A 21,630-nucleotide genomic window follows, 5' to 3' on the forward strand; every position below is an offset into this window, starting at 1 on the left:
TTCAGGTGGGGGGAATGTGTGTCTTCCCTGGCCACTCTACTGCTCCCTTCCTACATGTGTTTAACATTTAGAGTCTTCACTTTTATGTTTGTTAAATACATGAAAGAGTTTTATGGAGATTGAAGGATTGCAGGAGTGTGGTAAGAGATAGTTATGAGAGATAATAGAGGGGATTTGGGGATCCAACAAAATAGGGATTAAACAGTATTAAGGGCAAGTTTAGGGATCATGGATGTGAATTGGAGACTGGGTCAGTGCATGTAATCTACTTGAATAGGATTTTGTGCCAAGTCCAGACTAGAAGTTGTATGTTACGGTTAGTCAGGTAGGAAGAAAAGAGATTGAGAAATTAGAGGGAATTGAGATTCAAATACGAATAAACCCTAACAATTTCCTGAAAGATCCATTTTTACTTTGAACAGTTATGAGCATTTTATGTCACCAATTTCTTTTCATACCCTTTCTCTATATTCTGTGATACAAAGTTAAAAAAATCCAAACAAGAAGAAACAACAAACCCCACCCTTTCCTGGGCTGTTCCAAAGACATCCAGGGTACTGTTGTGGTTTGTCTTCATAGCAATTTGTGAAGTATAAGTGAAGGCACATACTCCTTGAAAGCAAGATTCAGGTGGATAAGATTAGTGATAAGGTCTTTCATTCCATGTCTCAAAAAAATTATTAAATAAAGCTTTACTTTCCAGAGTCCATCTGAAAGTGACTTTGGCCTGGGAACCTGGGGCCCAAGTTCTCTCAGACAGAAGCATGTGGAATTCATTACTCCTGTTACTTTCTAACTAAATGAGTATACAGAAGTTTCTTTTTAGATACATCATATCCTTCATGATCTTGCTACTCTGGAGGTTTTTTTTTTTTTTTTTTTTCAAGAAGAAATTTAGCAAAGTGAGAGAATTAGACATTTTTGGCTTGCTCCAGTCATTAAACATAAGCATAGTTGCCAGCCAAGAAGCACTTTCATTCACTGGCTTCCTCTCGGACTTGCTTACTTTCTTACCCTTTCACCTCGCACCTGCACACTGTGTCATTACAGCAAGCTCTCTCAGGAATAATGCCCTGCAGTGTGGGAATCTGGCTTTTTTTTTTTTTTTTTTTTTTCCCCCCCCCCCCTTCGGGTGTAGCTTTTGATTTGTGGCAGGGGATCCAATAATGTGTGTGCACAGAGGTTAATGACAGCAGGCTCTGACTCAGTGGCTGCCCTGGTCAGCACACACTTCAGTGAGTGCTGACAGCACTGTAAGAACAGCTGACAGGGTTTGAGCAGCTCCTGGTGAAGACTGTACTGTTACTGCATGGGAAAATGTTGTGGTGGAGCCATTTGTCACACTGAAGAGGAGTCTAGGGGAAGGACACTTCTGGGGACCTCCAGCCCCTCTCTCTCTCTGGCTGGCCTCAAGGGAGAGTTTCCAGTTTTTCTCTCCTTCCTTTTCTTTTCATTTATTCCCCTAAAAAACTGTCACCATTGGAGTTACTTTTAGTTACTGTACTCACTAATAAATCTTTGGACATGAGAACCTGTCTCAATATCCTTTGTGCAGCTACCTGCTTCTCTTGAAAATTTGCAGATTTGCAGCACCCTGTTTCCCTTCCCCGCTCCCCCACCTCCCTTTCTTTTAAATAAAAAAAAAGTCCTTATTTGCTGATTTGCTCATTACATAATTCAGGTGAGGTTACAGCCAAGATGTATGCAACTGTTTGCTATATAGAAGGCTATTTTTATAAATGAAGGCCAAAGGGATAGCTATGACCATACAGTCTTCTGGTATGCTGGTTTTAGTAACAATTCAAGCTGCTGTTGTAAGAACTCGGATCAAGTTTATTAGCAGTATGCCAACAAGTGATTGTTTGTTGTTTTTGTTTTTTTGGTTGTGGCTTTTTTTTTTTCTTCTGTAGTGTGCTTTTTTCTTTAGAGTGACAAGATATTTCTAGTTTTAGTTAAAACTTGATCGTGTTTCAGTCCATACCAGAGATGAATAGTGTTGAGGTGAAAACTTAAATGACAGCGCAGTTTGGTTTTCTGAATTATGTATTGTTGAATATATTATACGGTATTGAACTACTGTAAAATAAGTGTAATTAGGATGTGAACATGCATGCATCACCAAAATACACTCCAAACACTGAAGATCTGATATTTGTTGGATAGTTCCTCTTAGTTTCCTTTTCCTATTCTATACTTGTCTGGTTTGCCTTGGGAAGTAAATGCTTCTTTACAATTCCTTGCAGATTCCTGCTTCAATGTCTTGAGGATCTTGATGCCAATCTACGGAAACTGAATTCACGTTTGTTTGTTATTCGTGGACAGCCAGCAGATGTTTTCCCCAGACTTTTTAAGGTAAATGCCACCTTGCAGTTGTGTTCCTATACATAAATTTGATCAGCAAACTAATTTCAACTAGGAATATTTCTTGTACTATATACTTCAGTGCAAGTTGTTATCCATGCAAATACTTAACTGTATTTGTACTTTCTTTTTGAGGTTGTTTTTGTTAGATTTGGGGTTTTCCCCCTCTCATGTGCATATCACCAGCTGAACTGAGTTGTCCTTAGACTTTACAGTTTTTAATTTCTTTCTTTCCAGAATGAAACTGATTTTTAATGGTTTGATAAGTTTAGGTACCATATATTACTAAATTTTCGTTTCCAGGTTCCATTTGAAATACTGAAATACAATTCTGTGCACATGAATCCAGGTTCAGAGCCTGACCTGTAAAAGCAGTGTTTAATTTAGCCCAAATATCTGTTGCAGTTGCTTTTTGGCCATTAAAAAATGATTTAATAAGCTTTTTACCAGTAGTAGACTTGGTAAAAGCTTAGTGCAGGTAAAAAGCAATTTCTAGTCAAAGATGTTTAAGGCTTTTGTGGGAAAGGGTTGTCTTATTGAGCAAATTAAAGCTGTGAGGGATTGCCACTGACACTGTCTTCCATGGATAATAGTGTATTTAAGGTAACAGTACTATAATCAGATAGTAAAAATGAACACTTTGCAGATTGATTTTAAAAGTTTTTGAAATGACTGTATTGAGGTTACTGAGATGAGCAAGACTGGGGAAAAAAAAAGAAATACCTCTTTTTCCAAAGAGATCATCTGTTCAAAATTTTTATTTGCAAGCCTTCAACACCAACCTGGAAACTCAACCAAAGCTCACATTTCCATCTGCATTCTTGTGCTTTAGTTGTGAGATGCTAACTGGATGATACCCTCATTGGTCTTTTCTGCGGCTTGCAACCCTCCAGATATTCAAGCTTGTTATATCTGCCTGCCAAATTTGGTTTGATTGCATTTAAACGGGCAAAGATCTCGCTGTTGTGTGTGTTGCCTTCTGGATTTAAGTGACCTGTGACAAGTTTTCCAAGTACTTTAATGGCTAATTCCAACTCTTTTTTTCAGATCTTGCTACTAGGCTGATCTTTCTATGCTTAAGAGCACTGGAGTACCACATTTTTAGAATATTAATTTTAGTGCTGAGAAGATAACGAAAAGTAACTTGTCAGTCATCTACATAGTGTACAGCAATCAAAAAAGACCATTCACATCTGTCTATGTCTTCTGATTATTCAGAGTGCCAAAAAGTGTCTTTATCGTATATTGGTTCACTGAGGGGCTTTTCAGGACATCCTCTATCCTTGAACAAATAAGAGGCATTGTTAAAGCTCTTAGACCTCTTCAGTTTTTGGCTTAAGACTACCTGGAACATGGATCTATCTCATCAGTAATCTCACAGCCTCTTTTGCTAGAGCAGGAGCTGTACATCAGGCGCTTGCAGTGCAGTGAAGGACATATAACAGTGAACCAAGCTTTTCAGATCATCCTCATTAAATGTCTCAAAGGTGAGCGATGATCCTGACCCTGAAGAACACATGTAGATTTCTTCTGGCTGGCAGAAGATAACTTTAAGTAAATAATGGTAGGAGACAGTAGAACTTCTGTAGAGCCTTGTGTCAGGAGCCCTATCACAGGTGCTAGCATCAGTAGATTTCCTGGGGATGAATCTTTCACAACTGTTTCTTGGTAGGACTCTCCTTTTCAAAGGCTGAAAGACAATTCCTTCAAAAGACAGAGCACTGATCTATCTTTATCCTTGTAAGAGGCCTCAAGGACCTGTAGGCTCTTTCATTCACATGGAGGGTATGTGTGTGTATATGTATATGTGTGTGTGTGCGTACATATATATCTATATATGACTGTTTGTTTTCTTCCTTCCAGTCCTTCAGAGCAGCTTTGCTTCCCTTAAGACACTAAATTCAATGTCGCATGTTTTAAACAATACTAGCTAACAGTGCTGCTGATAGCAGCAGTAGGCTCTCATCTTCTGAATTAGTGCACAGAGACAGAATATTTTTGCCAGTAGACTTTGCAGGTCTTCGCAAAATTATTTAGTTTCTTTTGCTTGGGATTTTTTGTTTGGTTTTTGTTTGTTTGGGTTTAAGTAACTTGAGGATGGAGGTTCCATCTGACTGCAGAGATGCAACTTCCACTAGTAGCTGGCACCCACTTGGCACCTATTGGTTAACCAGTCAAGTCTTGGTTGATTCTTGCCTCATTATCTTCAGTTTTTCCTGATCTACTTTGTGTCCCTAGCTCTTTGGGACTGACTTGATAAAGAAAATAGAATTTGAACAATCTTTAATTCTTTAAATGCATCAGTGTTGCTATGAACATCCAGCAGTTTGTGCAGAGTTGTCTCCATGCTGCTTCTAAGTGCCTAGCTCATGCTGATGTGATCTGGGTGTATTCGCATCATGTGGTACTTGTTTCAGTGTTACTTGGCTCCCCTGGGGATGTGACTCTGGCTCTTGGACACATTTCTTTCATGTTGTGGTTTTGGTTTGTTTTTTTTTTTTTTTATAATATGCCAGAGGAAAGAAAGATTGAGAAAAATGTCTGTTGCAACTTGTCAGACAGTGGTTTTACATTATGAAATGGGAAATAAATGTTGTATGAGGGTGTAGGAGGTTGCTTGAGGATTCAGGCCTTCTCGATCAGTCTTGGCAGACTTAAGGATGGAAGGAGCCAAGTCTTCTTTCAAAGAGCAAGCATTCCTTGGAATTGCCTATCTTCAGGGATGTATCTGGGCTTCATCTAGGAGAGTGCTAGAGTTCAGAAGTGAAACAGCACCGTAGGTAAAAGCATAGAGTGCCCCTTGTCCCTCTGGTGTAAATCCAGTTCTCTGAAATAGTCTAGCTGATGAATTTATATTAACTGATTAAGACTGAGGGATTAGAGAAGGGTATTTCTCTGAGTTTGATTGGCAGGATGGCTTTCTAGGATCATTCTGTGTATATTTCACCTTTCCAATTCCCTAATGTTGTGGAAGCCCCAGCCATTAGTTGATCCATTTCTTCAATGCTTTTCCCCCACCTGTTATGTCTGGCCTTGGTGAACAGCATCTGTGTCATAAAGGATATTGGACTTGAAGATGTCCTATTATTAGGAGACAGATTTTATTTATTTATTTATTTATTGAGAATTTGAAGATTTTCTGTTCTGGTGGGTGAAGGGTGGGGGTTTGGGAAAGGGAGGGAAAGTATATGGTGGTTGGTTTGAGGGAGCTGGAGTTTTTGTTCCTCATTCCCCAGTCCCTTCAGTTCTGCTGTTAAAGTTAACAGGCATATGTGAAAAGCTGTTCTGCAGAGCAAGATACTGCTGCTGCTGAATGTCCAGAAGACAGCCTTTGTCATCTTTCCATTCAGTTGTGTCTATTAAGGTATATGGATCCTAAAGTTAGAGCTGAGCTCTCAAAATTTGTTCAGTTGTGCCATTATTGTGTGCACTCACAGTAATGGGACAGATAGAGGCTTTTTAAATGCCTGATTCCTACTTAAATGCCAAAACATTGGACTTTATTTTTGTGAGCCTGGGCATCTAAATGTATTTGGGACCTTTGTGTATCTCTGACAACTATCTGCAGGTAACAGCTGGTGTTCCATCTTGTCCCTATCCTTCCCATTCTCCTTTCCCTCACGCTTCATCAAGCAACTGAGTTGCTGAAGGACCACATTTTTGTTCTGTGTTGCAGGAATGGAATATTGCAAAACTTTCTATTGAATATGATTCTGAACCATTTGGAAAGGAAAGAGATGCAGCAATTAAGAAGTTGGCTAGTGAAGCTGGAGTGGAGGTCATTGTTCGAATTTCCCATACATTATATGACCTAGACAAGTAAGTTACCTCTGATATTAAATCTGAAAAAAAAAAAGTATGAATTTTATGTAGTATCTGGTTAGATACTATGCACTACTTCCTACGTAGAGTACTTTATAGTTAGGAAGACTACAAATTTGTTTTATGCTTCTCTTTTATCCATCCATCCAAATTTTAGTACATACTGAGAAGTACTCTGCAACTCCAAAAAAATGATACATAACTGTATCTGAAATATAGTTTTCATTTGGGGTTCTTTTGAAAATAATGGTTATGTTAATTATCTGTTTTTTATAATGAAGTTACTCAAGCATGTCTATAACTTCTCCCAAATAAGATTTGTTGTTGTTTAGTTGTTTTGTTAGATTGTTTTGTCCTTATTTGACTTGCTCTGTGCAAGTTAGCAGGAAGTCCTTTATTTTTCAAGAAGTGTTTCCTATCAGTTATGTATCCAGGAAGTAATCGGGGATTGTTTGATATCCCTGCGATGCCTTACTTAACATCTTGTTTATATTTTTCCACAGATCTAGTTAAATGGATTAGTATTAGCTCCCTATTATAGAAACATAATCTGCAAACTATTCAGAAGCATGACCTGACTTCTCTTAACGTTGAGTAATTTACTTTGGTAGATGCCTATTTTATTTTGTTACAATCCAATGTGTAAGAAACAGCTAGACATATGGGAAGAAAGATAATTAAATACTGTTTTGAAAATTCCTTTTCTTCCATCCTTGCCCAAGCACCACTCCCCGCCCCCCCCTCCAAAAAAAAGAACAGTTGATTCCATCTACCACTTTGTAAATTATTTCCTTGAAGTATTCCTGTTTCAGAGATTTCAGATATATAACAATGCAAAACATGGAAACTATGTGTTTTTACAACAGTCATTGTGTATTAACTACACCTTAATTTTTCACCGTAGTAAGACAGTTGTAATATTGACTACTGTTTTCAATACCAGAATAGAAAAAACAGATTTTTTTTTTTTTTTTTATGCAAATATCATGGTTTTGTAGGTGACTTGGATGTATCTTTATGTAGCTAGGATTTCTCATCTGCTTTGCTAATCTGTACTTTTCTTTGCTTTGAGTTGTCCATATTCATTACTTGCTCTTGAGGAACATTTCTCAACCCAGGAGTGAAGAATAATTGACTTGGTTATAAACAGTTAATTAGTATATGTCCCTAGTAGGGAAAAAGTAATGGTAAAGTTAAAGTTCAGACTGTCTGAATTACCATGTATATCTGTGATTTTATATAACGTGCTAGAGGCAGGTAAGATATTTCTGTGTGTAGAGATGTGTATATTTATATATAAATATAAAAAAAATGTTAAAATCTGTTGTCAGACATATGGCTTTTCTTTTTGTCTCTTTTTTTTCAATCCAGAATAATAGAGTTAAATGGTGGACAGCCTCCTCTTACTTACAAAAGATTCCAGACCCTAATTAGTAGAATGGAACCACTGGAGATGCCGGTGGAGACTATAACCCCAGAAGTAATGGAAAAATGTACTACTCCAGTTTCTGATGACCACGACGAGAAGTACGGTGTCCCATCACTCGAAGAGCTAGGTATGATCTAAGGTTGCTTTGACATTGTGAAACATGTAGCATGTAATTTACCACTAAAAGCATAATACTTAAAATAACCATGAGAGAGGCTCTGCTTACGGTTAATTGTTAAACTGATGCCAGTTATGACGTACAAAATGAGCAAAAAAGGATAATCAACTCTAAATTTTAGTTGCTTTCTTTTAAATGGGAGGTTGGATAGATCAAACTACACTAAGTACTGTTGGGCTTCCTGTAATATAGTGTAGGCATTTTCCCATGGTACCAAATAATCATTAAGCTACTAATAGTCTTTGATACTTCATTTTGTATTAAATACATTTGGTATTTTTGTGCTTCAGGTCATTAATCTGACACTTTAAAAATTAATTTTAAAACCCCACTTGTCTTGCAATGCCAAAAAAAAAAAGGTAATAAGGCAAATAATTATTTTAGAAGCTTCTTGAAAAAAAAAAAAAAAAGAGGTATTAGGTTTCTGTAAATTTAATCTCAAGAAATAGTATCAAGCTGCTGTCCTGTCCTGTCCCTCCTCTCTTTCCTGTTCCCCTCTGCCCTGAAATACAAACAAATGTGATATGACCTCCAAATTGCTAACAAAAGGATCTGGACAGATTTTGGCTAAGCTCTGGCTTATCTGTCTAGTCTTGTTGAACTCTCTCATACAACAGACCTTGCTGTTAAAGCCTTTTTTTTTTTTTTAAGAAGAGAAGCACTATACAGTGGTTAAACTATAGACAGACATGTTATCTCGTGCATTTGGTGAACAATCTTGATAGAGTTGTGGGTGTGTGGAAGAAATCTTGTTACCTTCTTTTCATCTTTCTTTTGCAGCTTCACTGTGTGCTTATCATAAAATTGACAATAATCCCCATATGTTGTTTAAGTCAAGGTCAATGAAATCTAGGAACGTTCTGATGATCGCACTCATGCATTTTACTTGATAGAAGGAGGTTTTAGACATTCTGTAAATTACAATAGCAATTGTTATTTCTTATGAGTAATTGGAAAAAAAAAAAAAAGCTGTGGTTTTGGGATAGCCTGTGTATTACAGAGCTGAGAACTTAACTTTTTGAAAAATGATAGAAAGGTCACTGTGCAAAAAAAAAAAAAAAGTAGGAGAATTGAAGTAAGACCATTCAGCATGTAAAACTTGCAATGTAGATTAATGTGAAAGTAAAAATTGGATTTTGCTGCAAGTTGGAGGTATTGAATGTGCTTTGATAAGACTTGGTTATATTATGTTTGCCATGTGTCCAACTTGGGGTTGTTTTCAGGATAAAATAAAATGTAATCAAGTATCAATATGCTAGAATTTTGTTGCCCTACAGTATAAGCAAACAAGGAATATCCTTGTTTCAATTTGTTTTTCAGGTTTTGACACAGATGGTTTGCCTTCTGCAGTATGGCCAGGGGGAGAAACAGAAGCTCTCACACGATTAGAAAGACATTTAGAACGAAAGGTATGTTTCAAGTCATTTCATGTATGACATACCTGGGAAATAGTTGTTCTTTGCAATGAAATGTAAAAGGAATTGGGCAAGTTGTTTTAAAAAAAGAAAACCTTCATACAATGAAATAAATCAGGTTGCTGTTTCTTAGTTTTAAAAGATGATAGCAGGTTGTCTTTAATATGAGTTTTAGAGAAAGTCTGTTATACTATTTTCTACTCAATTTTTTTTTTCTTTGGAAGTAATTTTACTTGAAACATACGTTTTATAATTTTGAAGGGGAATTCCTCTAAAAGTTAACATATTGCTAGTTGTCTGGGTTTACTCTGTATTTAAAAGAAAGGGACAGGTAGCTCTGGATGACAGCTTATGCCTTCTGCATTGAGATGAATTACCTTCTAGAGATCCTGCTGATTCAGAAGGATCCCCAAGATACTGTAGGTAATGTGATCACCTGTCCAGTGTCTGGATTCAGTTATAGGCAGTGTGTGATTTCTCCCTTTATGTTTACAAGTTGCTACCTAGCCTACAGCCTGATATTGATGTGTGATTTTTGTTTTGTGGTTTGTTTTTTTTTATTTTATTTTATTTTATTTTAAAGGCTTGGGTAGCAAACTTTGAAAGACCACGAATGAATGCAAATTCCCTTCTGGCAAGCCCTACAGGGCTTAGTCCCTACCTCCGCTTTGGCTGCTTGTCATGTCGTCTCTTTTATTTCAAGCTAACAGATCTGTACAAAAAGGTAAGATTTCTGCATAGTCAGCATTCTTAGATGCCATGATTTTTCCCTACTAGTTCTCCTAGTAACATGTTTTCCTTTGATGATCTTCAGGTTAAAAAGAACAGCTCCCCTCCCCTCTCCCTCTATGGCCAGCTGTTATGGCGTGAATTTTTCTACACAGCAGCGACTAACAATCCACGGTTTGATAAAATGGAGGGGAATCCTATTTGTGTTCAAATTCCATGGGATAAGAATCCTGAGGCTTTGGCCAAATGGGCAGAAGGCAGGACAGGTTTTCCTTGGATCGATGCGATTATGACGCAGCTTCGTCAAGAAGGCTGGATTCACCATTTAGCCCGGCATGCTGTGGCATGCTTTTTGACTCGAGGTGACCTCTGGATTAGCTGGGAAGAAGGAATGAAGGTATTGTTTCTCATCTTTTAATTTCGTACAGGGTCTGTTGAGGTTTCAGATAGTCATTCTAGAACTGTTGTTACTGTGTGATATAAGTTGAATTTTAAACCTTAAACTGGCCGAAATTAAATCAGTTCTGATAAACCAGTGGTGCGGAAGTTCTGCCTCTGTGCCCCCTTTTATTGGAATATTAATGTGTATCTTGCAGTCAGAATAGGTCTGCAATTCTTTTAAATTTGAGATTTCTTCCTAAATCTTGGCAAATAAGCATGGATTACTCTTGTAATTGAAATTTCTTTGCAGTCATACAGTGTGAACACTTTCTGTTCACATCTTACCCCGTGAAGGGAAAGCGCCATGGGAATTAAAGGGAAAAAACTAAAAGCTAAGAATGTCTTTTCAGCAATTTCTGTCCCTTCACCTTATGTTAGAAGTGTGAGTGTGGGCAACATGATTTGATAGAAGTTTCAGTCAGTCTTTTGAAGAAAAGAATGGAATAATTTAATCTCAGCCTTTGAATCAGTTTTACATTTTAGAAGGGTAGCACATCTTTTACAGAGCAATGATAATTAAAAATATGTTTTTATTTTGAAATCTAAAAAAGAATTTACCATCAGGATTGTGACCTCATATATGTATATAATCTTACAAAATTTCACCTTTCTTAACAAATTGGTTGTAAGCAAACACACTTGATTAAAAAAAAAAAAATTATCTTGGTTACACAACATCATAAGCAGCTTTAGGAATTTTCCTCTTGTGGTTCATAAAGGCATTGAAGTTGCACATACATAGGTAACTCAGCCAAACAACAAAGCTGTATACCAAAAACCTCACCACTCACTCAAACCCAGGACATTCAGATAAACACCAGCTTGTTCTTACTTTTGAAATAATACAGATATATGAGAGCCCAGACTTGTGCAGTAGAAGGATGTTTAATTCATATGTATATAGCTAGCAAAAGTTAACCTGGCCTTCCAAGGTGATGTTATATCCAAAGTCTTATGACATGGCAGCATCTAGTGGAACAGTTGTGTGCTAACACTTAATGTTCATCTAAAGTCACTTTCTATTTATAACGTTTTTAAAGTTGTTTTAAGATAAATTTTATTTTTTCAAAACACCTTTTTTTCTCCAAAAAGTTGCAGATATTTAGACAAATACACTTTTTTAACACTTACTCAGTGTATACTGTAGCATGAACGCCTTATTGAATACATATAGAGAGAGGGATATCCTTGTTTAATGGTATTAACATATTCAGACTTTGTATTGGAATAGTATTAGTTGAAGTTGGGTGGCAGTAGTAAGATGTTAAGTTTTAGCATCTTATCGTGAAGAAAGGTGATGGTTTCTTTGGAATATTTGGAGACAATGCAAGTTTGAAAAGGAAAATCAGAACTTGCAAAAATACACATTAAATATGAATCTGTTTTGAAAACTACTTCTCAGTGCATTCTTTTTATAAAAGGTACTTAAATGTTCTTCAAAGAATAAGCTTCTCTTTATTTCCTGTTAGCTTGTATTGCTAGTGATCTGACTGTCCAGAGAAGCTTCTTTTTATGTAAGTTAGTATTGTCTATGTTCATTAAAAAACAATCAGTGCTGGAAGCTTGAATGTTTCATAACTATTGAGCTCCAGGTTTAAAGTAAAACCCTTATGGGTTATTTTTAATAGAGAAGACTTTCTTGTCTTCATTACCTGTCCCACCATTCTTCAGCATGCTTGGTGGTTCATGTACCTCCAGGAGTTGAAGTGTGCATCCTCAAAACAGATTTACTAGATTAACTACTGGCCTTCAAGAATACAACTTCTGGATGTTTGTGCTACCCTGGAACTCTTGAATTCTACCCTTCCTTGGGGCTTCTTGCATAGTGCAAGTTGCAGTATTCAGACTTGAAATGTGCTTTGTATGATCCCTGTCTTCTGGAAGTTTGCAAAGCTTACTCAGTTGTAATGTGATGAAGCAACTCTTCTGAAAGCAACAAATATCACCTGCAAGCAGACAGGCTCCAGACATCCTTTTGGAATATATTTTTTTAAGAATGTACTTATGCAAGAATGTGTAACTTTTTGGTTGTAGCTTTCTGAGATGTCTACAAGTTTTTTTACAGGGTAAAAGCCAAACAGGCCATCAAGTTTTGTTCTTGAGTTTGGCATTTAGGTAAGTATTTGCAGTTGCATACTGAGCATTCTGTGAACGTTGCCAGGTAAGAAAGGGTGTTGCTGTGTTGAAGAGCTGGGCTCCCTTTGCTGAAATCAGAAACTCAGAACAACTCCTGAGAAAGTGGGTGTCTTGAAAGTGTGCCCTGTTTAGACTAACTTGTTGCTCTAATTTCTTAAGGTCTTTGAAGAGCTCTTGCTTGATGCAGATTGGAGTGTGAATGCTGGAAGCTGGATGTGGCTTTCCTGTAGTTCCTTCTTTCAGCAGTTTTTTCACTGCTACTGCCCGGTGGGTTTTGGCAGAAGAACTGACCCGAACGGAGATTATATCAGGTAACTCACAATCCAGAAATTGCAGTGATTCATGGATGTTGCTTAAACTGTCAAGTGGCTTTATATTTAAAATGACTTTTTTATTATTTTTTTTTTAAGACGTTATTTGCCAGTACTTAGAGGTTTCCCTGCAAAATACATCTATGATCCTTGGAATGCCCCAGAGAGCATTCAGAAGGCTGCAAAATGTATTATAGGAGTTAATTATCCCAAACCAATGGTAAATCATGCAGAGGCAAGCCGTCTGAATATTGAGAGGATGAAACAAATCTACCAGCAGCTTTCACGATACAGAGGACTGGGTATGGTTATAGACTTTTGGCTTTATTTATTTGAAAACCTCTTTCACCTTCTAGTAATTAATAATTTTGCCCCAAAGCAGTGGTAGTCAGGTGTGAGCTCAGTGTGGTGACCCAGGGTTGTGTATTCAAATAAATGAAAACATTAGATGTAACTAAGAAAGGGGGGAAGAAGTTTGAGTGCCTCTTCTAAATCTTATTGGGAAATTTTTGGGTGGGTTTGGGGAATTTTTTTGGTTAAACTGGGTCTTCTGTGCACTCTCATGCTCTTGTACCAAATAGGTTTTAATACCATCTGGTATTTACATTTGCAAATGCTGTTGCTCAGAGACCAGTGCAACCTCTGGTAGCACCATTCTTGCTGCTTAGGTAAAACCATCCCCTTTGCTCTGCGAGGTAAGCTGTGTGCACTTGCATTGCTCAGGAAGATGTAAGCAGTCAGTACGTTCAGATATTGGGTATTGAATCGGGGTGTATTGCACTTTAATACGACATAGTGAATACATGTAATTAATATTGGAAAAATTATGCAGAATATTATGTAGAAAATGCCTGATAAGCAATTGTGAACGAAAATTACTTGGCAAGATGCCAGAAGTGGGCGAGACAGAGAGATGTTCTATTAATAAAGCTAAACCACTCAGGGAGAGGGTGGAGAATTTGCTATCATGAGGAAAAAATCATCATGGTACACTTATTTTTTTTCTTTTTTCCTGTCTGTTTTTATGGTTATATATTTTATTTCATTGCTTAGGTCTTCTTGCAACAGTGCCTTCTAATCCAAATGGAAATGGAAATGGTGGCCTAATGGGCTATTCACCAGGAGAAAGCATTTCTGGTTGTGGTGGTACAGGAGGTCAGTGAAAATCTTTCAATACATAAAATGATTGAAACTGAACCACACAAACTTCTTTTATAATGTTGTTGGCATTATGTATTATAAGAACGAACTCTTTTCACAAGACAGTTTTCAGTGCAAGTCACAAACATTTTCAAATTTATTCACTACATTAGTATTTGTATATAGACATCTCCAGGTCTTTTTTCATCTCAAACATGTAAGAATTTTTTAACTTGATTTTCCCCCTGAAAATTACTTATTAACATGTATCAAACGGCTTGATTTCAAAAGTATCTGAATGTGATTTTCTTCTAGAAGTCTAAAAGCATTTTTATATTTGTAATAAGGAGTGATTTATGAATTTTCAAGTCAGAACTGTTAATTTGTAAAGTTTTCTAATGCTAACACTAGATTGCTTACTGGAATTTAATTCTACCATAATGTCAACAGCAGTATGGCGGACAGTGTCTGCAAGAACTTAATACAGAATTTATACAGTTTCGATGAAAATTACTTTAGACTATTAATATTCTTATTGTAACATACAAAGACTGGCATTAATTAGTTACTAAGAAAAAAAAAAAAAAAACAGTATTAACGTTGTATAAATCTATGGTGCATTAACATCTTGAATACTATGTACAGCTTTGACTCATCATTATAAAAGGATACAGTACAACTGGAAATTTACTGCTTTTGTGTTCTCCTTAGGCTTTAATCAAGGTTAGAAGTAGATTACAGAGGAAGAAGGACCTTATTGTTCTCAGCCAGTACAGTTCCTCTTGAAAAATTAAAGTCTAAACACCTTAAAGCTGGGTGCTTGAGCTTTTATTTCTTTTAAGTTCAGAGATTTATAAGACAGGGAGGGCCTAGTTTAAAAAAATTAACGTTATGTGCACTCTTCTCCTTAAAATGTATGTGTATATACTTAAATGTATACATGTACTTACACTTTTCACATGAGAAATTTATCCATTTTATAGGAGGTTACCGTGTACTTATCTGAATTTGCCAGTGTGAATTTGGAAATAGGAAAGCATTAGAGCTTTGGACCCTGTTCTGAGGTGGTTTGGGGAAAAAAAAAAAAAAGCCACAGTCAAAGTCTACCTCATGAACAGGGGAAAAAACACCAACATTTTAAATTCCAGAACTGGAATTGTATCTTCTGTTATGTTTAAGTCTTTTTCCTGCCTCTCCAGGAGCTCAGCTGGGAGCTGGTGATGGTCATACAGTTGTTCAGCCGTGTGCCCTGGGGGAACCTCAAACAGGAGCAAGTGGAATTCAGCAGCAAGGTATTATGGCAGTGCCTGTCTGTCGAGGATCTTCAAATCCTTGCAACTATGGAAAACCAGACAAAATATCAAAATAACATGGATATATTGTTGGTGACAGCTGCTGTCTGCAACCTGAACTGGCCTTGCTTCTGTTCTTGAAAGATAAAAATTATTTCTCAGAGTGAACTTGCTTGTCTTGTCACTTTTATCTCTAAAATGCTCATCTAGAACAGTATTTGTATGTTTTGAGGGGGGGGGGAAATCACAAGTGTGGCTAAACAAAAATTAATATACGTTATCCTAGGTTACTTTAAATGAAAGATACCAAAAGAAATAAGTTTACTTTGTGTATTTGATAGCAAAATTTGCATGTTATCTTTTCCCTGATTTCACTACCACTCTCTCCATACATAATAAATTTCCACAGTTTTGTGTGGATATTCTCATATTGTGGAGGCAAATTTTTGTTACTTTACAGAAACTTAAGCTGTGGTTTGTGATAGATCAAAGTTGCAATCAAATTTAGCACACCTGTTTCTTTCTTTTCAGTCTTAACAGTGGTTGTATGTTTACTGATCATGAAAGACTGTAATCCGTGTTTTGTTTAACCATCCAGGACATAAGGAGAACACTACAACGGTTCAGAATAAGAAACCTTGCAACTGCTTTTGCTAATTTACACTGTTTATGCAGAGCACTCAGTGTCAAGGTTGCCAGTGGGTAGTTCACGCAAACCGGAAAATAGTTTGCATCTTTAAGTTACTTGCATTTTTTTTTTTTTTCCACAGCTTAGTTATGCTAAGAATTCACGAGTATTGTTATAACAGAATAATAAAAAGGATGAGGAGACTTGGCAGGACAAATGTTAAAATTTATAACAACTTAGAATTAAAGTATTTGGGTATATAAACATTCTACTTGTTACAAGTGTAGTGCACAAATATGTACGTACTTAATACTGTTCACTGTGCATATATAAATGCATATATACTTAACTGTGGTATACTGCCATGAGCCTTTATTTTGTATAACAACACTTCTGCGTTGAGGATGGTTTCTGGCATGATTTTTCTTGATGATGGAAAATAAATCAATTGGCTCCTTTTTGTTTTTGCAAAGAATGTAATTGTACACTTGCTTGAAGTTCTAAATTTTGTTTACTATAATAAATATCTACTGTATCTGAACAGGTTACTGTCAAGCCAGTAGTATCTTACACTATGCTCATGGAGACAATCAGCAACCACACTTACTACAAGCAGGTAATTTTAAAGAACAACAAAAAAAAATGAAATGCTTTTCCTGAATGTATAAAGGTGCATTAGAGTCTTAATGTAAATACTGGTTTTAAATTATCAGGAAGAATGGCCCTTGGTACTGGCATTAGTGCAGGGAAACGCCCAAATCCAGAAGAAGAAACTCAGACCGTTTCTGGACCAAAAGTCCAGCGACAGAGCACAAATTAAACTGGTAAGACCTGAGACACCTTAAAGTTATTCTGTTAATGAGTGAATTTCTGTACAGATTTTGTGTCTGTGATAACATTCATATCACTGCAATCCTAAATTATTGCTGTAAATATTGCAGTTCCAGGTACTGTACAAATTACATTACAAAATCCTGGCTCTAGAGAGTTTACGAAGTATGAGATGGGAAGTAGCTATAAAAGTAAACCCAGACCAGATATTATCAGACACAGATTGTGAATGAAGGGGAGAGGGATAAACTGTGGTCTCACACGCATGAGCAGAGCTGCTGATGTAGCTTCAGTTACTCTCTGCTCCCGCATGTCACCCTTAGCTGTGCCAGCAGCACTGTTTGTGTAAACGTACAGTGACCTGAATCAGAAGACTAATACAACTTAAAAGGAAAGGGCTCAGGGCCTGGATTACAGTTTTAGGCATAGAAGTGAACTAAGCAGAACATGTCTTTAGAAAGAGGCTGCAGAAAACCTGCAAAATCCTGATGCAGTTATTACATGTAAAGATGCAGGGACAAGAAAGATTTGAAGACTTGAGCATTTGTCATTGGTCTGTAGCCTTAGCAGGAAGCTGAGATTGCTAAAGTTTGTCAAGCAAATCTGTGGTAAAAAGTGCTTGAGTTTGGAGAAGGAGGCATTGCTAAATAGATTTACGTGAACAGGTGTGAAAATGTGTAGAGAGAAGCAGCAGGTCAGAGGAAAGAGTCTGATATATGTGAAATAATCAACATAGAGAAGATAACTGGATTTTGTGTTTTAGATAAAGTTACTTAGGAGCAGGATAGAGAAAACAGAAGGCCAAAGATGTTATACCCCTTTCCCCAGTGAGCTTGATTTGAGAGAAGTAGGGAAGATGACCTGAAAGACAAGTTAGAGTGGTCACTTAGGAGGAAAGCCAAAGAATGGAGGGCTGTCTGAAACAAGAGGGGACAAGATTTCAGGACTAGGAGTGTGGCTGCATAGATTAAAGGTGATTGAGATGACATTCCATCCTTATTTTTTACAAAGAACATGTTAAGAGTTGGTCATTATGGAGTTTGAAGAATAAGTAAGAATAGCACATTGGCGAGATAATAGCACATGGAGAGACTTTGGAATTGGAAGATAGGGATTCCATACAGCAAGTATAGAGGATGCGTTCAGCATCTCTAGAGATAAAAAGGGAAATTCAATCCACTTCATTTGGATTTGACAGCAAGATCTAATTTTGCTTGATACATGGTGTCAGCACTTCGACAAAGTTATTGTGGGGCATTATGAACAACTGTGTTGTACTGATTTGACTCAGTGAAGAGCCACAGCATTGTTTTCATAACGCTTGTCACTTGAAGTGAGCAGAGACCTTAGTGATTGATCCATCTGCTATTTTCTCACATACTGGAAGCACTGTAAACTGTGCTTCTGTGTTCTCAATCTGATTTCTGGTACTCGGATGGAGTGGAACATAATTCCAAGAGAGTCCGTGTTTCAGTAGCTGTCTAATCCTTAGTATGTGTAGATTCATTCAGCATCCATGTTTTGTATTACAGAATTCCTTAGGTGCTCGTGTCTGTGTAGAAGAAGTGCCTGCAGAGCGAACGTCTGGTTCCTGTCTAAGCTCTTTTTCAATTGAGAGACAGGTTGGAGGGGTTTCTAGTTTGGCAGAGAAGACTAATTTTGTTAGGGGTGTTCAAAGCATGCTGCAAAAGCATTATAGTCAAATAAAAAGATCAGCCAAGATCATACTCAAAAACGCTGCTGGCAAAAGGATGTGTGCCTTCTGAATAGCACTAAAGTACAGAGGCCATTGGGTTTCTCTTTTTTTTTTTTTTTTCTTTTGTGTTTTTTTTTTGTTTGGTTGGTTTTTTTCCCTTTTAGCCTCTAAGGAGTAAGAAATAAGAGTTCTCAGTATTTGGGCCAATACAAATGGGGACAGGGCTTCCTGCACTGAGAAGGGGGGAAAGAAAATTGGTCATTTGAGTTATTTCTGCCTTTTTCAATGACCCACAACAAAATGCTTAAGAATAATTTTTTTTTTCTTTTGCAGCATTATTGGAAGAGAAGACACCACACAGAGAACACACAGGACAATTCCCGCTACTCTGTATTGGAACTAGTGTGTTGTGAGACTACATGTACTAAAATGACATACTTTTTCATAAATTATTTTCAATTGTTCTCAGTTGTAAACAAGTTCAATTTTTGGAATGCATTATTTCTAACTGGCATTTCTATGGTTTTTAACTTTTTAATGACTTTCACAAAGGGCAAATTGAGTTTTGTATATAAAGTATTTGGTGAAGAATTTGCTAACTTAATGTAAATATAAACATTCATGATTAGCGATAGACCCATTGATATATTTTTGATAATCTTTCATGTATATGGTGGTAGGAGAAGCTGTAGTGATGTTCTGTAAAATGGATGGACATAGAAGGTTTTGAAGTTTTTAAATTGTTGTTATTTTTAGATTCCAGAACTTGACCTCTGTATGATCAGCTTCATACTTTCATAATGTAAATGCTTAGGACTGTGTTTAATCAAATACAGTAGAGTTGTAACCTTTATTAATTGCATCTGTATATAAGTCATACGCCAATTTTTTGTCGAGTTGTAAAATTTTCATGTATATGTCCTGTCCTTGTATTTCCCAGTTGCCTTGTTCAGTAATGACATACCTTGTTAATAAAAGAAAATTGTATATATAGATATATATGTCTGTCTTTTGTGTATGCTATTGCTCTGGTACCTTTTTCTAAACAAAACTGTTTCATGAAAAAAGGGAAATGTAATTTTTTAGACTTAATCTGGAAGCCACAAACAGTGAACTATATTACCTTTCACTTCAAGTTTCATGATACTGAAGCAAAACACTATCCAAATTATTCAAGCCTTTTTGTTGAAATTGCATGCATGTATGTATTCTTACCATTAAATGTTTTTCACCAATGTATTTACTGTTTTTCAATCTAGGGTGTTTTGTGGTTTGGTTTGTTTTTTTGCTATAATTGCAGTTTGCTTGATAGCCCGGTAGTCCTTCCTGTACTGCAGCGAATTTGCTGCTCTGAGGACGTTAATTTCTAAAAACACATAGGGTTTGCTGACTACTCAGTCAATACTGTTTCTGATGTTTAGAGATGTTGTATCTAAATGTTTTCTCAGACCGTTAAAATCTCTGAAGCAGCAGTCTGAATTACTACATTTTACATATAACTAGGTCAGTTACCTACTTGAGTGGGTGCACAAACGAATTCTCCTGTGGGAGGAGTTGTCTTGCTCTTAGTCCCACACAGGTGACTTCCAGTCATGGGGCACTTCTGTGTGTCAGTTTAAAATTCAGATCAGATTTATGGGTTGACAACATACACAGCAGGGCACTTGCTGTAGAATAAACTGCCATGGTTCTGCCTGTTCCTAGATTTTATATTATAATAGTTAATATAAATATCTCTGCACACTGTTAATACATATAAATTATATATGTTTCTTTTCCGAGTTAAGTAAAGGTGGCCCGTCCACCTGGGTCCAAATTGGTGAAAATTTAGTCAAGTCCAATTATTTAGTGTCAATTTCGGTTTTAAAGACGAGTCATAAAAAGAACAAGTCCCCACCTACTATGTTGGAATTCCAGTACTCTGATCGCTTTCCCACCTGATCTAACCCCCCCACGATCCTTCCATGTCGGCTCTTCCCATCATTTTATTATTTTTTGAAAGTAATACAGTGCACAGATATTACAACTAAAATGTGATGATACAATTAAACATTTTCTACAGTTCTTACATTACTACTAAACATATGAATAATGTCAACAGAAGAAAACAATGCACGATTAGACAATCAACGTGCAACTTTATCTTGCCGAGAACTAGAGAGTCCCAATTCCTTTAACAAGTTGTAATTACCCTGGTACCACTTGCCACGCGCCCCCAAGGGAAAGCCCATAAATTTAATAGTTGTTGCATTAGTCAGTTCCTGAATCTGATCTTCCAAATGTTGATATTTCTTAATTTTCTCTTTTGCCGCATCTTCTAGGGATGTTTCTTTACTTTCATATCTAATGGTTACATCTACTACTATTGCTATCTCTTCTTTTACAAATACCAAATCGGGTTTAAATCTTTTTTCTCATCTCGAATCAATGGTTCTCGGAATGCTATCCATTCCTTTTTCTTTGCCTCCTCAATTAATAATTCACAAATTTGGTTATGTCTTTTTATTCTAGCATCTTCCACCGCCGGGCAGTATCCGACAATATGCGAACAGCTCTCAATTTCCACTCCACAGTGACGACACGATCTTACATGTGTCTCTTGCCTACCCTTCGCTAGGAATTCTCTTGTGGGGTAGACGTTGGCCCGTAGTTGTAAAGCGGTGACGATCTTTCTCTGAGGAATGCCCCTGTATCTTTCTAACCAGCTGTTACTGATCTTATCCCTCTCAAAGTTGGTAATCCCACGGCCCTGGGAAGCTAATTTGGTCCGCTATAAATTCTTGCTTACGCCAATCACTAGGTTTCGGAAATATGGTGTTAGGAGCGGGCCTTTCGCATTCCGAATATTGATCTACCCCGCCCAACACTTCCGTGGTCACCATGACCGAACTCAGGTCCCATATAGGTGGTATCTTTTCCTTATTTCCTCCCGCTGCTAACCATAATTTCTCATACTCTTTCTCTATACCCTCTTTACTTACAATTTCCCTGATCACCTTATCCAAAGACCGCGCAACTCTGTGCAGTCTTCGGGCCTGCACACTGGGAATTAACCCCGATAGCCTGGTGAGTCCCAGACCGCCATCCCTTGTGCTGGAATATAGGATGGCGTCACAGGTACTAGGTGGCAAATGTACCCACTCTTTGACAGCAGTTCTAATTGTCAAATCTAACGTTTCAAGGTACGAGACTTCTACATCAGACTGGTCTGCCAAGTAGAT

General features: G+C 37.1%; 1 protein-coding gene across 2 annotated transcripts in view; it reads left to right on the forward strand.

Moving 5' to 3' along the window:
* The window catches only part of CRY1 (cryptochrome circadian regulator 1), a 39,323-nt gene extending 19,921 nt beyond the window's left edge, over positions 1–19,402 (forward strand). The window contains exons 2-14 of one of the 2 annotated variants that reach the window (XM_042792550.1): positions 2,244–2,352; positions 6,038–6,180; positions 7,555–7,739; positions 9,111–9,199; positions 9,789–9,929; positions 10,020–10,331; positions 12,671–12,822; positions 12,922–13,124; positions 13,876–13,977; positions 15,165–15,254; positions 16,427–16,498; positions 16,596–16,706; positions 18,743–19,402. In XM_042792550.1, the coding sequence (XP_042648484.1) occupies positions 2,244–2,352; positions 6,038–6,180; positions 7,555–7,739; positions 9,111–9,199; positions 9,789–9,929; positions 10,020–10,331; positions 12,671–12,822; positions 12,922–13,124; positions 13,876–13,977; positions 15,165–15,254; positions 16,427–16,498; positions 16,596–16,702 (1,705 nt within the window). In that variant the 3' untranslated portion in view covers positions 16,703–16,706; positions 18,743–19,402. Of the gene's footprint in view, positions 1–2,243; positions 2,353–6,037; positions 6,181–7,554; positions 7,740–9,110; positions 9,200–9,788; positions 9,930–10,019; positions 10,332–12,670; positions 12,823–12,921; positions 13,125–13,875; positions 13,978–15,161; positions 15,255–16,426; positions 16,499–16,595; positions 16,707–18,742 lie in introns of both variants that reach the window. The other variant, XM_042792549.1, reaches the window with a different exon arrangement.
* Positions 19,403–21,630: the final 2,228 nt, after the last annotated feature.

The sequence above is a fragment of the Tyto alba genome, unplaced genomic scaffold, assembly GCF_018691265.1.
Source record: "Tyto alba isolate M040663 unplaced genomic scaffold, T.alba_DEE_v4.0 Super-Scaffold_2, whole genome shotgun sequence".
NCBI lineage: Eukaryota > Metazoa > Chordata > Aves > Strigiformes > Tytonidae > Tyto > Tyto alba.